We start from the raw sequence: 15895 nt of genomic DNA, 5'->3' as shown, positions 1-15895 counted from the left end.
TTATTAGCATGGTCCTCCATGTTTTCAAGATGCCACAGATTGGACAGGTAAACATGAGGTGCTGCCCTTAAGTGGTCTTTAGGCAGAAACACCAAGGAGTGGGTGGAGTGAAAGAATGGGAAATACTATAAGAGCTCAGGGAGACACTAGCAAGGGCCTCTCAGGTATAAAGGGTGATGAGTACTGGAGGCTTGTGTCAGCAGAGGGGTCAAGAACCACTGAATATGGACTATCTTTTTAATGTGACCCCATTTGTACCCACAAGATAAGTTGTGGCTTGGAGTCTGGGTTGTGTACAAAAAGTACAAAAAAGAAAATAAAAATCACCTGTAATCCGACACCCAGCGTGTGTGTGCATGAAATTGATATAATATTTGCTTTAATTATACATCATGAATATTTCTGTTACTATTTTACAAAACGTTTTTTTTTTTTAATGGCAGCCTAGTATTCAAGTGCATGGCTATACAATTTAATCAATTTGTTTTTGAACTTTAAGGACTTTAGATTCTAAGTTCTTTACTATTATATGTAACGCCATAATGAATAACTTGGAGTACAAGGGTTTGTGCATAGTTCCAATTTTTTTTCTTGTGATAAATGAACAGAAGTGGAATTGCTATCTTCATATTCGTAGTATTCTTTGCTACATTTTCCTTCAGAAAAATTGTCCGATAGTGTATGAAGGTGTGTCTGATAAAAGCTGTTTTATATGAAAATTTTTGCTGGATGAAAATCATTGTTATTATCCAAGTTATTACCTGATGATCAGAATCCGGGCAGGGACTATGCTGGAAGCGCTGAGGGTTAGAAGGCCGCTCTGGCAGGCAGGAATCAGTTGAAAACCAGCCTCCTTAGTTCAGTATCCGGGGGTGAGTTCCCGCTCCGTGCCAGGAGCTGAGGGCGTTGAGCAACGCTGTAAGACACTACATTCGCCCACTAGGAAGCACCCTTCGATCTTGCAAACTGCACACCAAAGCAGGCCCGAAGCCAGTTTGGCCTAAGACACAGAGTCAGGACCCTTTCCACCTCCCTTCCCAGGCTCAATTTCTTCCCCATCAAAATGGTGATGCAATCCCCGTTCTGTCGCCACTCCGCGCCGTCATGGGGCTCTAACCTGAGCGAGCTTTCTGAACGGTTTAGCGTAGCGCAAGCGTACAGAATTATTACTAAAAATAGAGTGCGAGGGGAGGGAAGGAGACGCCAAGCTGCCGGGCGAGACCGGAGACAGGGGGCGGAGACGCTCGTAGCGCGCCGGGGCGGGGTGATGGGGGAGCTGCAAACCCGCTCCCGCCGGCGCCAGGTTAGCAGCTGCAAGAGGGGGCGGCCCACAGCCAGCCGCAGACCCTTCCCCGGCGTGGGCGCCGCACACCCTTCACCAATCCCTTCCCAGGCCTGCCCCGCTTCGGCAAGCCTCTCCCCTGGCGGGCCCCGCCCCACCCCCTGCCCGGCCGGTCCCGCCCCGCTCCCTCCCTGGCGGGTCCCACCCTACTGCCCAGGAGGGCTCCGCCCCCGCCCCGCCCCGCCCCCCGCCCGAGACGGCCCCGCCCCCGCCCCGCCCTCTCTCCGGGAGGGCCAGTCCTCGCGCCGGCCCCCCCGGAAGCGCGGGCTGAGAGTGCCCGCATGGAGCCAGAACCGCACTCCTCGGAGGCCGTCCCTACAGCTGCCGCGCTCTTCGCTTGGGTACGTGACTCCGCCCCCGGGCCGAGGCAGCTGGGACTGAGGGTCGCACAGACCCTGGGAAGCCCCCGGCCTGGGCGTGGGCGGCCCTGGGGCCCAGTGGTCGAGGTCCGAGAGGCGCTCCGGGTTGGAGGATCCTGGGTTGGGGTCTGGGTAGAAGAGGATCGGGAGGGAAGGGTCTTCGTGGGGTGACTTAGGGGCTTCGGATCGGAGGAGCTGCGGCGCAGAGGAAAGAACCTGCTACCCGGACACAGTGTGTGAGTCCGCGACAGACTTCAGGCCTCGATAGCGCTGGGAAAGACCGCGCGGCGGGCTCTGTGCAGAGACTACCGCCCTGTGGGGCCACCTGTGCTTCTTACCCTCCCGTTGCCAGGAGGATGGAGGCCTTTCCCCAGCTCCACCCCCGCCTGGTTGGAGCATCCTTTTGGTGTGGGGCCTGCCGTGTTGAACCGTGCACGCGGCGAGACCCTGCATAGTTGCAGATATTCGGCTGTGATTGGAACCTGCCTGCACTGGGAGTGTGGGAGACTGCGCTGGTGTTGGTTTGACCAGAGCATTGAGAGACGGGGTCATCTTTATGTATCGTGGTTGGGCAAGAGGAGAGCCTGTGCACAGGAGAGCGTGGCAGGCATCCGGCCAGATGCACGGGAACAAGCAGACACAGTGTCTTGTAGTTCTTCACAGGGCATAATTGTATTGAAATGTATGAGTTGTTAATAATATCAGTCTCCTTCGCTAGAATGTAGGCATCAGGAGGGTGGGTACTGTGCGGGGCTCATGCCTGGCACATTGTAAGGTGCTCAGTACACATTTGTTGACTAATGGATGAATGAGTACCTGTTGTGTGCAGAACTATGTGCAGGTCTTTTGGGAAAAGCACAGGAATTAAAGACTTGCAGCTCTTGCGTTGGGGATGGTGGAGAAGGAGGTGGGAGAGGATAAGACCTTTATTGCTGTTAAAACCAGTATGTATTGACTAATTTTTTTTAAAGCTTATTATCAGCACTGGGTAGTATTTATTGAATGCGGGATTGCTTCTGACGGGCAGAATGGAGAGCCTGGCGTGGCTTGAGGTAGTCTGAATCTCTATGTGCCTTTGAGATGGCCCTTGAGCTGGGTGTGGAATTAGGGATTGGCTGTGTGCCTGGGATGGCTGTTTGTCCCAGGCCAGGGACTGGGGTCTGTGTAGACAGTACTGACAAGGCCTTTCAGATATGGCCTTGTCAGTACTGAAGCAAAAATACTGTTGAACCTAACCTCCTTGCTGTGCTTGGAGTCTTGATGGTGTATTCTTCCTGCTGCATTAGCTGTGTGGAGGGATGTATTAGTTTGCTAAGGCTGCCATAACAAAATAACACAGATGGGGAGGCTTAAACAATGGAAATTTATTTTCTCACAGTCTGGAGGGTAGAAATCCAAGATCAAGATATCAGCACGTTTGGTTTCGTCTGGGTCCTGTCTCTTTGGCTTAGAGATGGCCTCCTGTTTGCTGTGTCCTCATGCGGCTTTTTCTGTGGGTGGGGAGTGTTCACGTGTTTCCTCTTATAAGGATACCGGTCATATTGGATTTGGGACACATCCTTATGATCTCATGGAACCTTAGTTGCCTTTTAAAAGGCCCTGAATCCAAATACAAATCACATTCTGAGGCACTGAGATTAGGGTTTCAACAGATGACTTTCAGTGAACACAGATCAGTTCATAACAAGGGAATTTACCTTTATAGAGATGTGTGTGTGTGTGTGTGTGTGTGATGTATGGACTGTTTATAAGGATGGGAGGCAAATACAGCTGTAATAGGTTGTTTTAAAATTTCCCTTTGTTTTGCTCTATCATGGGTGTAGGGCCTCTTGCTGCATCACAAAAATTTGGTGCCAAATTTGAATCCCATAATGTTGGTGTATTACTTTCTGTTCAGCAACCTGTAGCCCTGGTCGTGGGGCCTTGGAGCTCTTACAGCTAACAGAGAAATCCTGTACACTTGTTCTCCACCTCACATTGTGCAAGTCTTTCCTAGGTAGAGACTCATAGGGTCTTACGTTCATTCCCTGTAAAATACATGCCCACCTTCTTTGGACCAGCACCATTTCAGATGCAAGGGAAACAGCAGTGAAAAGAACAAGGTTCCTGCCCTCATGGAGTTTACTTTTTAGTGGGAGAGGTAGGCAGTAAACAAGTAAACATACAATGTAATGCCAGGGAGCGCCATGAAGAAAAATAGCGCAGAAAAAGGACGTAAAGGGATTGGGGTGCTGTTTTAGAAAGGGTCATACAGTTAGCTTCCTGCTAGGTAAGCTCTGGGCTGGTTCACCATATATGCCTTTTTTCTTTATTCTTAGAGGCAAAATAGGCTATAATGAAAGGAGCAGGGCATTTGACTTGTCTACTCAGCTGTGTGACCATGGAAAGTTATTTAACCTCTCTGAGCCTTAGTTTCTTCATCTGTGAACTGAGAACGATAATGCCCTCTCCTCTGTTGTGAGAATTAATGCCCAACATACAGAGAAGCAAGCACTCAGTAGTTGGTAGCTAATATTGCCCTAGGGAATTCTGGGACTTCTGGGACCTGTGTCCCTGCATGGCTTGCTCGTCCAGCAGGGAGTCCTTGCAGCCCAGGATGACTCTGGAATAGAGCACACGGGACAGGAGTTTGTATGCATGCATGCATTTTTGAGTTTAAATCACTTTTCTTCATTCAGGTGTCTTACAAAATGAACACGTTTTAAAAGTTTTACTACTTAAGAACCAACCAGCAGTAGGTAGTTGGAGAAATTATAAGGATTCTCAAAATCTTAATAAGATTTTCCCTGCAGGCCCACCCATTATCCCTTATCTTCAATTTTGAATACAGGAAACTCTGAAAAGCCAATACTGACTTGACATGAGGCTGTTTACAGTCTTTGACCACTGTGAGTATTCGTACCATTCACCGCAGAAATAATACTGTTTTACTTATGGAGTGCTGCTCCCAGTCCTTGCAGCCGCGTGTATGATTTATATACCACATTGCTTTTCTGAAGTCTGTAAACTTCCAAAACTGAAATACATCTGGCTGCAAAGGTTTCAGGTTAGGGATTCTGGACCTTTATCATATAATAATGATGACACACATATTGCCCACCAAGGGGAAATATGTTTCCTTAGAGGAATCTCATGGCGTGAGTCTTACAGTCCCAAAACAGTGTACTTGGAAAGGTCCTTAGAGATCGTTGCCAGCCTCTTTCACTGTGCGTATGAAATAACAGTGATGCGCTCTGTTTGCGGGCACAAAATCTGCAGCTGACTTTGATTCCAGAAGCTCATTGCTAGTTTCCCCAGTGAGGCTGTGGGGAGAAGGGTTAAGAACTAGTACTACTACATTCTTCCCCGCCCACTTTGTTCCTATTTTTCCTGATTATATCTTACTTTAGCTATCCTAGATTTTTATCAGAAGGAACTCCTACGCTGTCTGCCCGAAGCAACACATATTGGCTGGGATGTTGGAAGGGGAAGCTGAGGAGTATCCCAGGATGAGCTGTGGATGCTGATGGCTCCTCCCACATGGAAACTGAGGTGTTCTGGGGCCTCTGTCCAAGTGTAGGTGTTGTATAACATCTTCGTAAGAAGGAGCCTATGGCGTCTTATCTGTCCTAGGCTCAGAGAGGAGTGTCAGGGTGAGAAAGGTGGGGACTGGTAGATTCACATCGACCAGCTGAGGTTATTGAAGTTCCCATACTTTTTCGTGATTGGCTTGTTTTATCCCTAGGGTGCAAATAGCTATGGGCAACTTGGCCTTGGCCACAAGGAAGATGTGCTTTCTGCCCAGCAACTGAGTGACTTCTGTAAATCTGGTTGTATCAAGAGGATCACAGGAGGAGGGGGCCACTCTGCTGTTGTCACAGGTAACTTCCTTCCAGAACAGCCTCTCACTTTCTTATTTGGACATTTCCCCCTAGGGTGTTATGTTACCGTCTTTCAGCCTTTTGTATTTTGCAGAGGACAGCATTTTTGTGATGAAATCAGGCTACCATCAGAGAATCCTAGGTTGTCAGAGCCAAAAGGATTTCAGAGATCAAGACCCCTTTCTTCCCCTCCCTCCCCTCCCCACATGAGGCTCAGAGAGGAAAACTGCTTCAAGTTACAAGACAAATAGTGGCCAAGTTGCAATGTATATTATACTTTATGCTGTATATTGATATTTAACTTTCACCTATGAATTAGAAGTCCTTGCAGTTAAGTTGAATATTCCCTGAGAGCAAGAACTTTGTATTTTCCTTAATCTTCCCTCACAGTAGCTGGAGTAGTACTTAGTAAGGATTACAAGTGCTATAATATTGCCAAAGAGGGCATGTTCCATCCTGACTAAGAACTTGAGCTCTGGAATCAAACCTCCTGGGTTTAAATCCCAGTTCTTTTAATTACTGGCTGTGTGGCCTTGGGCAAATTACTTAATTTCTCTGTGCCACAGTTGCTTCTCTGTTACATGAGGATAATGGTGGTGGATAAGGAGAATCCGTAAGTTAACAGGACTGCATTATGACTTTCATGGGTACTTGAAACTTTGGCCTCCCTCTATAAAAAAATATTTAAAATTATACTTACAGTGGCACAGATATAAAGATTAATATAATCCAGGCTAGATTTAGTATTATATATTTTTATTACATATATTTTTTATTTAAAAATTTTAATTAAAACATTTTTGTGGGCCTCTACGAGTATTGTGCACCCTGGCCCTATGCATAAAAGATAAGTTGGCTTCACACACGAGGCCCTTAGAAGAGTACTTGGCACATTTTATATTCCAAATAGATATTGGCTTTTATTGTTATAGTAGATGCTCAATTTGGTGATTGATTGGCCACTGCTGTGGAACTTGGAGTTTCCATTTAGATATTAGGTTGTAACCCCTTGGCCCTGTGCCATTAGGTCCAGAGCATCTTAACATGCATGGCTTATTAACTTGGGTGGGAAAAAAGTTAGTGGGTCCATGACTCCAGATAATTTATGAAATCCTTTTGCTCACTTTGGCGGTTGTAATTTCCCCTGCACATACTACCACCAAAACCTTTGTATTTTGCAGATGAAGGAAGCCTTTTTGTGTGTGGCCTGAACAAAGATGGGCAGCTGGGGCTGGGTCACACAGAGGAGGTCCTGTATTTTACCCCCTGCAAATCGCTCCTTGGCTGTGCCATCCAGCAGGTAGCCTGTGGCTGGGACTTTACTATTATACTTACAGGTGAGTGCTACTGCTGCTAAGTCACAGGTGAGTGCACTTCTAGGTAAATCTGTGTAACTGCCAAGGCTTTTGGGGAGAAGAGCATGATGCTGTGGGCCCTGATTCAATGAAACGCACTTTGTATTTAAAAATACACACCAGGGACTTCCCTAGTAGTGCAGTAGCCAAGACTCCATGCTCCCAATGCAGGGCGTCTGGGTTTAATCCCTGGTCAGGGAACCAGATCCCATGTGTTGCAAGTAAGAGTTCACATGACACAGCTAAAGATCCCACGTGCCACAGCTAAGATCCGGTACAGCCAAATAAATATTAACACACACACACACACAAATATTCTTTCTAGTTGTCAAGGCAAGTTGTGGGGTGCATTTTGCAAGGAGAATTTTAACAGTAAAGGAGGTTGGGCTGGAAAATCTGGAGGGTAATTATTAGAATCTAAACAGTTGCTAGTGGTAAAGAACCTGCCTGCCAGTGCAGAGTTGCAAGAGAGCTGAGTTCGATCCCTGGGTTGGGAAGATCCCCTGGAGGAGGAAATGGCAACCTACTCCAGTATTCTTGCCTGGAGAATTACATGGGCAGAGGAGCCTGGCATGTTGCAGTCCATGGGGCCACAAAGAGTCAGACAGGACTGAGCGACTGAGCACACACAAACGATAGCTATCGTTTATGAAATACTTAGAGTGTGGGCCTGGGTCACCTGTAGGGAGTCAGTAGATACCACTGTTTTTTGCTATTCGGGACCACTTGTGAGACAGACTCAGAACATTCAGGCAGGTGGAGAGCAAACGATTAGCTTTTTACTGATACAAGCTAAGTTGGAGGATGGGGCTGACTGTCACACCAAGAGGTTCTGCTGACATTCCTCTAATCCAAGCCTGCCCCCTAAACTTTAACAGGGGAGACCCTACTGTGTGTCAGCCCAGGGTGCTGAGAGGAAGGTGCTAAGCCATACATGTCCTGTTTCTTCTCTCAGATTCACCAAGTGGCTAGGTTATCCCTCCTTCTTCAGAAAGCAGTGCAAATGGAGAAGGGCAGGGAAAAGACTTGAAGTGTATTAAAGTAGGGGCTTCCCTGGTAGCTCAGCTGGTAAAGAATCCGCCTGCAATGCAGGAGACCCCGGTTCGATTCCTGGGTCGGGAAGATCCTGGAGAAGCGATAGGCTATCCACTCCAGTATTCTTGGGTTTCCCTGGTGGCTCAGGTAGTAAAGAATCCACCTGCAATGCGGGAGACTTGGGTTCGATCCCTGGGTTGGGAAGATCCTCTGGAGGAGGGCATGGCAACCCACTCCAGTATTCTAGCCTGGAGAATCCTCACAGACAGAGGAGCCTGGTGGGCTATAGTCCATGGGGTTGCAAAGAGTTGGACACAACTGAGCGACTAAGCATAGCACATATTAAAATAATGGAAATTCTGTTCCACGGAAATGTGAAAAGTGGGAGATAAGTATCCTGCATCTCAACACGAGGCACACGGCTAAGCGTTCTTCATGGTTAACCTGTCATTAATCAGGTGTGGAGTGGGCAGTCTGTGTGAAATGCTCAGCCCAGTGCCCAGTCTTCTTATTCCTAGGGAAACAGAGCAGGAACTATGGATTGAATGGGCTGAAGCACGGGTGCCTCTCATTCCTTTTGCTGTTATCATCCTGCAGAATTTACCCATTAGACTTAGATATCTTACTTCTTAGATCTGCAATTCAAGTATTTGTATTTTGCAGAAAATGGTCAAGTTCTGTCATGTGGATCCAACTCCTTTGGCCAGCTGGGAGTTCCTCATGGGCCTCGAAGATGTGTGATCCCCCAGGCCATCGAGGTAAGGATGGCACTTGATACTGAGCTTGCCTGTGTCCTGTTAAAGGGTCTCCAGGTATCACATTTATCCCCCTCACCAGACTGAAGGGCTGGCTGCGTCCCTGAAAACTCATGGGGTAGTTAGAATGTATATTGAAAAACTTAGGTTCTCCTGGGAAAATTAGGTTGGAGGGATGGATGCTGTGAGTGAAAAGCCTCTGCTAGCTCTCATACATGTTATAATTTTTTGTGAAGTAAAAGAATGAAACTGATATATCCCATAATGACATCAATGACATCTTAAAATTCTAAAAGTTATAATAGTGGAAACTGTGTTAGAAACAGGTCTGATTGGAAGTGACTTCCCTAAGGACACTATATGAGGCAGATGGCATAGGTCAGTTCTGCCCAGTGGAAATGTAACGTGAGCCACATATGTAGCTTAAAATTTTCTAGTAGCACCATTTAAAAAATGTGTTTCAGGACTTCCCAGTCCAGTGGTTAATACCACTGGTGTGGTCCAGCGGTTAATACTCCATGCTTCCAATGCAGAGGGGTGGAGGAGGGGGCAGGTTCGATCCCTGGTTGAGGAATTAAGCTCTCACATGCTGTGTGGTGTGGCCAAAAAGTAAAAATAAAAATGTAAATAAATAATGTATGTTTCAGTGGTTTTTAGTATATTCACAGAGATGTGCAGCCATCACCGTCATCTACTTTTAGACCATTTTTATTATCACAAAAGAAACCGCACGCCCAATAGCCGCCAACTCCCATTTTCACCTCTTAACAGGCCCTTGTCGCTCTTGTTCAGTCGCTCAGTCGCGTCTGACTCTTTGCGACCCCATGAACTGCAGCATGCCAGGCTTCTCTCCCTCTTTCACTATCTCCCTGAGTTTGCTCAAACTCATGTCCATTGAGACAGTGATGCCATCCAACCATCTTATCCTCTGTCGCCCCCCTTTTCCTCTTGCCCTCAATGTTTTCCAGCATCAAAATCTTTTCCAATGAGTTGGCTCTTCAGATCAGGTGGCCAAAGTCTTGGAGCTTCAGCCTCAGTCCTTCCAGCAAATATTCAGGGTTGATTTCCTTTAGGATTGACTGGTTTGATCTCCTTGCTGCCCAAGGGACTCTCAGGAGTCTTCGCCAGCACAGTTTGAAAGCACCAATTCTTATGGGCATTTCATATAAATGGAATCATATAATATGTAGCCTTTTGTGTGTGGTTTCTTTCATTGCATATGATTTTTTTAAGTTTCATCCATGTCATGGTATGACATGGCAAAATTAATTTTAATAACTTTTAAACTAGTCTCATGTATCCAAACTATGATTATTTCATTTTATGTATCATCAATGTAAAACTTTATTAATGGACATTTTATATTCTTTAACTTATATGAAGACTTTTTTTGTGGTATAGATTTTCTTTAGAGTATATCTCGGTTCAGTATAGTCACCTTTTAAGTGTTCAACAGCCACATGTAGTTAGAGGCTACCGTATTGGATGGCACAGGTATTAGGACTCCTGGTTTTAGTTCAGAGCTCTTGTCACTGCATTGTACTTAAAATGTACACATTTTTCTGAAGATATGGAAGCAAATTTTTAGAGAAATTATATTGGAATCTAAAATGAGTTTCACCTAAGCTGCCCCATTCATACCTAATTTTCTTAAACTGTGACTAAGAATGGGATCTGTTTTCATTGGATGGAGAGCTTGGGTCTGCGCCTATCACATGAATTCTAATTGGCTGGTATTGGGGGAATATTATTTGGGGTCATGGTTTCCATGGTGTTTTAATCCCTTTGGGCTATTCTAACAAAAATATCATACAGTGGGTGGCTTAAACAGCAAACATTTATTTTTCACAGCTCTGGAGGCTGAGAAGTCCAAAATCAAGGCGCCAGCAGATTTGGTATTTGGTGAGGGCTCACTTTCTGGTCCATAGACAGCTGTGTTTTTGCTGTGTCCTTAAATGTGAGAAGGGGAAAAGCACTGTCTTTTATAAGGGCATTACTTTCCTCCATAAGGGCTCTGCTCTCATGACCTAATCACCTTCCAAAGGCCTTCCAAAGTACCTCCCAGTACTATCATGTTGGGGATTAGGTCTCAACATATGACTTTTCAACGAACACAGACACTCAGTCTGTATAGCATATGGTATACATGGAATTCTAGACCGTGTAGTCCCTGTTGTAAGGAGTGTTACAGCTTCGAGTAATAGTTGCAAATAGATGAGTTTTTAAGAACCTATGTAAAAGTTGTAATTAATTTAGCTTGAGTCACATGATGAAAGAAGACAGAGGAACAAAGGTTAAAATATGTTGGATGATAAAATAAGAAGGTAAAAACATTTTGACATGTGTATCTTATAGAACAATGGGAGAAATGTGCTAAAGTGAAGTGGAAGAGAAATTCATTCATTTATTTAATAGCAATATCGCTGGATCATGGAAAAAGCAAGAGAGTTCCAGAAAAACATCTACTTCTGCTTATTGACTATGCCAAAGCCTTTGACTGTGTGGATCACAGTAAACTGTGGAAAATTCTGAAAGAGATGGGAATACCAGACCACCTGATCTGCCTCTTGAGAAATCTGTATGCAGGTCGGGAAGCAACAGTTAGAACTGGACATGGAACAACAGACTGGTTCCAAATAGGAAAAGGAGTACGTCAAGGCTGTATATTGTCACCCTGTTTATTTAACTTATATGCAGAGTACATCATGAGAAATGCTGGACTGGAAGAAACACAAGCTGGAATCAAGATTGCCGGGAGAAATATCAATAACCTTAGATATACAGATGACACCACCCTTATGGCAGAAAGTGAAGAGGAACTAAAAACCCTCTTGATGAAAGTGAAAGTGGAGAGTGAAAAAGTGGGCTTAAAGCTCAACATTCAGAAAACGAAGATCATGGCATCTGGTCCCATCACTTCCTGGGAAATAGATGGGGAAACAGTGGAAACAGTGTCAGACTTTATTTTTCTGGGCTCCAAAATCACTGCAGATGGTGACTGCAGCCATGAAATTAAAAGACGCTTACTCCTTGGAAGGAAAGTTAGAACCAACCTAGATGGCATATTCAAAAGTAGAGACATTACTTTGCCAACAAAGGTTCGTCTAGTCAAGGCTATGGTTTTTCCTGTGGTCATGTATGGATGTGAGAGTTGGACCGTGAAGAAGGCTGAGCGCCGAAGAATTGATGCTTTTGAAGTGTGGTGTTGGAGAAGACTCTTGAGAGTCCCTTGGACTGCAAGGAGATCCAACCAGTCCATTCTGAAGGAGATCAGCCCTGGGATTTCTTTGGAAGGAATGATGCTAAAGCTGAAAGTCCAGTACTTTGGCCACCTCATGCGAAGAGTTGACTCATTGGAAAAGACTCTGATGCTGGGAGGGATTGAGGGCAAGAGGAGAAGGGGACGACAGAGGATGAGATGGCTGGATGGCATCACTGATTCGATGGATGTGAGTCTGAGTGAACTCCGGGAGTTGGTGATGGACAGGGAGGCCTGGCGTGCTGTGATTCATGGGGTCGCAAAGAGTTGGACACGACTGAGTGACTGATCTGATCTGATTGTGTGAAGGTGCTGTATTTAGGCAGGAGAGACAAAGGTGAGTAAGACCAAATCCTAACATTTGAGGACCTTGTAGTTTAGTAGTACATGTTGATATAGAAACACCTAGATGAATTACCATGTTAGAACTATGATAGATGCTTGTGGAGCCCCTAAAAGGGAGGGTTGAACTCTTTCTAGGGGAAGGTAGGGTGAGAACAGACCTATGCTGAATCTTGAAAGTTGAGTATAAGTTGACCTGGCTTGGGATAGGAGGATGTGCAGAGTAGGTACAAAAGAAGCAATTGCAAACAGAAGGATGCTGCTGCTGCTAAGTCGCTTCAGTCATGTCCAACTCTGTGCAACCCCATAGACAGCAGCCCACCAGGCTCCCCCCTCGCTGGAGTTATCCAGGCAATAACACTGGAGTGGCTTGCCATTGCCTTCTCCAATGCATGAAAGTGAAAAGTGAAAGTGAAGTTGCTCAGTCGTGTCCGACTCTTCTCGACCCCATGGACTGCAGCCTACCAGGCTCCTCCGTCCATGGGATTTTCCAGGCAAGAGTACTGGAGTGGGGTGCCATCGCCTTCTCCAAAACAGAAGGATAAAACAGGCTTAAAACAGGAGTTTTAGAGATGCTGCAAGCAACTTAGTATGATTGTAATATAAGAAAGTGGTAGAAGTGACAGTGGGGAGCGGGCCGGTAGTATCTGACAAATGGTAAGAACAGTGAGTTAGAGAGGAGCCACATGGGGAAGTGTGGGGGCATGGAGTGAAGGAAGATTCCTCAGCAAGAAAGCTCTTGCTAATAACCCACATGAGAGATGATCCTGCCCCAAGCTAAAGCAGCAGCAGTGAGGTGGAGAGGAAGGATTGGAGATAAGTTGTTTTGAAGAGATTGAATCCATAAGTAAAGCCCTTTATTTACCTTTGAAAAGAAAAAAAAGTAAAATAAAAAAATTTAAAGGTAGTGTTTTCAAATTGTGTGAACAGTAAGATTGGATCTTCCCTGAAGCTAATGTGATTGTGGGCTGAATTAATAGAAGTATAGTCTACAGAAGAAGAGAGGCCAGAGCTCTGTCCTTTGTGCTGGTCACACTACGTCAGCGATGTTGTGTCGTGGTGTGGGTTTGTTTCTTCAGCTCTGGGCACTGAGGTGAATAAGACTCAGACCCTGCCTTTGAGGACTCTAAAGTTTAGAAAGACACTGTTGTTGTTCAGTCACCAAGTCGTGTCTGACTCTTTGTGATTCCATGGACCGTGGCATGCCAGGCCTCCTTTAGAAAGACACTGTGGACCTCAATAAGCAAATATGGTAAAGCCCCACAGGGGCTGTGATTGTGCATATACAGTCCCTTAAAAGAGAGAGACTGAGTAACCAGAGCATAGAGGAGAGAAAACAAGAGAGGGAGGGAATTTGAAACTCGATGATAGCTGATGGAATTGGGGATGTTTGGCCTAAAGAAAAGATATGTATCTGTTATGTATAGCTGTGTAATAAACATTGCCTGAAATTTTATTAGCTTACAACAGCAAGCATTTATTGTCTCTCAGTTTGGAGGGTGAGGAATCTAGGAACAGCTTAGCTGGTCTCATGAGGCTGCAGTCAAGATGTCAGGCATGCTGGAGGTCTGCTAGAGGCTTGACTGGGCTGGTGGTTCCTCCTTCCACTTTCTCATGGGCAGGAGACTAGTTCCTTGCCATATGGCCCTTTTTGTAGGACTGTTCAGATGTGATATGGCTTCCCCCAAAAGTGATGAAACAGTGGCTGACTTTATTTTTCTGGGCTCCAAAATCACTGCAGATGGTGGTTGCAGCCATGAAATTAAAAGATGCTTACTCCTTGCAAGGAAAGTTATGACCAACCTAGATAGCATATTGAAAAGCAGAGACATTACTTTGCCAACAAAGGTCCGTCTAGTCAAGGCTATGGTTTTTCCAGTGGTCATGTATGGATGTGAGAGTTGGACTGTGAAGAAAGCCGAGCGCTGAAGAATTGATGCTTTTGAACTGTGGTGTTGGAGAAGACTCTTGAGAGTCCCTTGGACTACAAGGAGATCCAGCCAGTCCATCCTAAAGATCAGTCCTGGGTATTCATTGGAAGGACTGATGTTGAAGCTGAAACTCTAATACTTTGGCCACCTGATGTGAAGAGCTGACTCATTTGAAAAGACCCTGATGCTGGGAAAGATTGAGAGCAGGAGGAGAAGGGGATGACAGAGGATGAGATGGTTGGATGGTATCACCGACTCAATGGACATGGGTTTGGGTGGACTCCAGATGTTGATGATGGACAGGGAGGCCTGGTGTGCTGCAGTTCATGGGGTTGCAAAGAGTCGGACACGACTGAGCGACTGAACTGAACTGAAAAGTGATGAGAGAGAAAGAAAACTTCACCACCTTTGGTCAAGCAAGAGGCTTCAATGCCTTTTATTGTCTAGTCTCTGAGTCACTCAACACTTCCTTATCCCATTCACTAGAAGCAAGTCACTAAGACCAGCCTACAGTGAAAGTGAGGGAAATTAAGCTGCCTATCTTGAAGGGAGGAGTCTAAAATTTGAGGACCTGTTTTTAAATTTTATTTTTTGAAGTATAATGGCTTTGCAATGTTGTGTTAGTTTTCCTTTGTACAACAAAATGAATCAGCTCTATGTATACATATATCCCCTCTGTCTTGAGCCTCCCACACCCACCCCCGGAGGACCTATTTTTAAAGCCACTGCAAGATGTCTTAGAGAGGACGTGACAACTGACTTCAAATGTTTGGAAAGCCTTGTGAGAAGCAATAGCCAGTTAGCTTTGGTTCCACCTAGGGAGACAGATGGAACCGTGCAAACGTGGGCAGGCACCTGGTGAGCCCATGTTACTGGAAGAAAGTATTTGGGCAGGGGTTAGATGACCCTTGGTGGGGTGTTGTCAAAGGGTTTCAAGCATTGAGTGCGGATTGGACTAGATCAGAGATCAGCAAACTAGAGCCCTTGGTAAATAAAGATTTATTGGAACATAAGCACACCTATTCATATATTTATGGATGTTTTTATGTTACAATGGCAGAGTATAGTGATGTGACAGAGTCTAAAATTTTCACTATCTAGCCCTTTATGGAAAACTTTTGCCAACCCCAGACTGGATGACCTTGCAGATGCCTCCTAGCCCTGAGTGGCATTGTGATATGGTATTTGAAAAATATTTTGCCTTTTAGGGATACATATAGAGGCATTTGTGAATGGAAGTGTTGGGAATTGGGAGCGCCGCACTAATGAGACACATAATGAGGACCATGCTGCGTTGTATTTGGGCATAAATTACATAACACTTTGTAGATGGATAGTTCTGAGATCACCATCCTTTTCTTTGTTTTGACAGCTCCTGAGAGAGAAGGTTGTTAGTATTGCTGCTGGACTGAGGCATGCTTTAGCTGCAACAGGTGATCATTTTGCTATTATTTTCTTAATGGGCATGTAATAAGGAGACATGGAGCTTTGGAAGAAATAAACTTTAAGGAGTAATTCAGAGTGTCTGTTGTGCTCCAGTCTGATTAAAAGGAGGGGATGTAAGCAGAAGTCATGTGGGAAAGCCTTCAGCAGGTAGGGAGGAAGGAAATGAGGTGGTCCAGGTTTTCATTGTGTTCTAGGCTTGGTGCTAGGTTCT

General features: G+C 45.4%; 1 protein-coding gene across 2 annotated transcripts in view; it reads left to right on the top strand.

Moving 5' to 3' along the window:
• The first annotated feature begins 1534 nt into the window (after window positions 1–1534).
• Window positions 1535–15895, top strand: part of SERGEF (secretion regulating guanine nucleotide exchange factor) — a 248780-nt gene continuing 234419 nt past the window's right edge. For both annotated transcript variants that reach the window (XM_005896770.3, XM_070384045.1), the window contains exons 1-5: window positions 1535–1683; window positions 5426–5561; window positions 6743–6898; window positions 8615–8709; window positions 15611–15671. In XM_005896770.3, coding sequence (XP_005896832.2) covers window positions 1624–1683; window positions 5426–5561; window positions 6743–6898; window positions 8615–8709; window positions 15611–15671 — 508 coding nt within the window. In that variant the 5' untranslated portion in view covers window positions 1535–1623. The remainder of the gene's footprint in view (window positions 1684–5425; window positions 5562–6742; window positions 6899–8614; window positions 8710–15610; window positions 15672–15895) is intronic.

The sequence above is a fragment of the Bos mutus genome, chromosome 15 (genome assembly GCF_027580195.1).
Source record: "Bos mutus isolate GX-2022 chromosome 15, NWIPB_WYAK_1.1, whole genome shotgun sequence".
Lineage (NCBI taxonomy): Eukaryota > Metazoa > Chordata > Mammalia > Artiodactyla > Bovidae > Bos > Bos mutus.
This window is presented reverse-complemented; position numbering and strand designations above follow the sequence as displayed.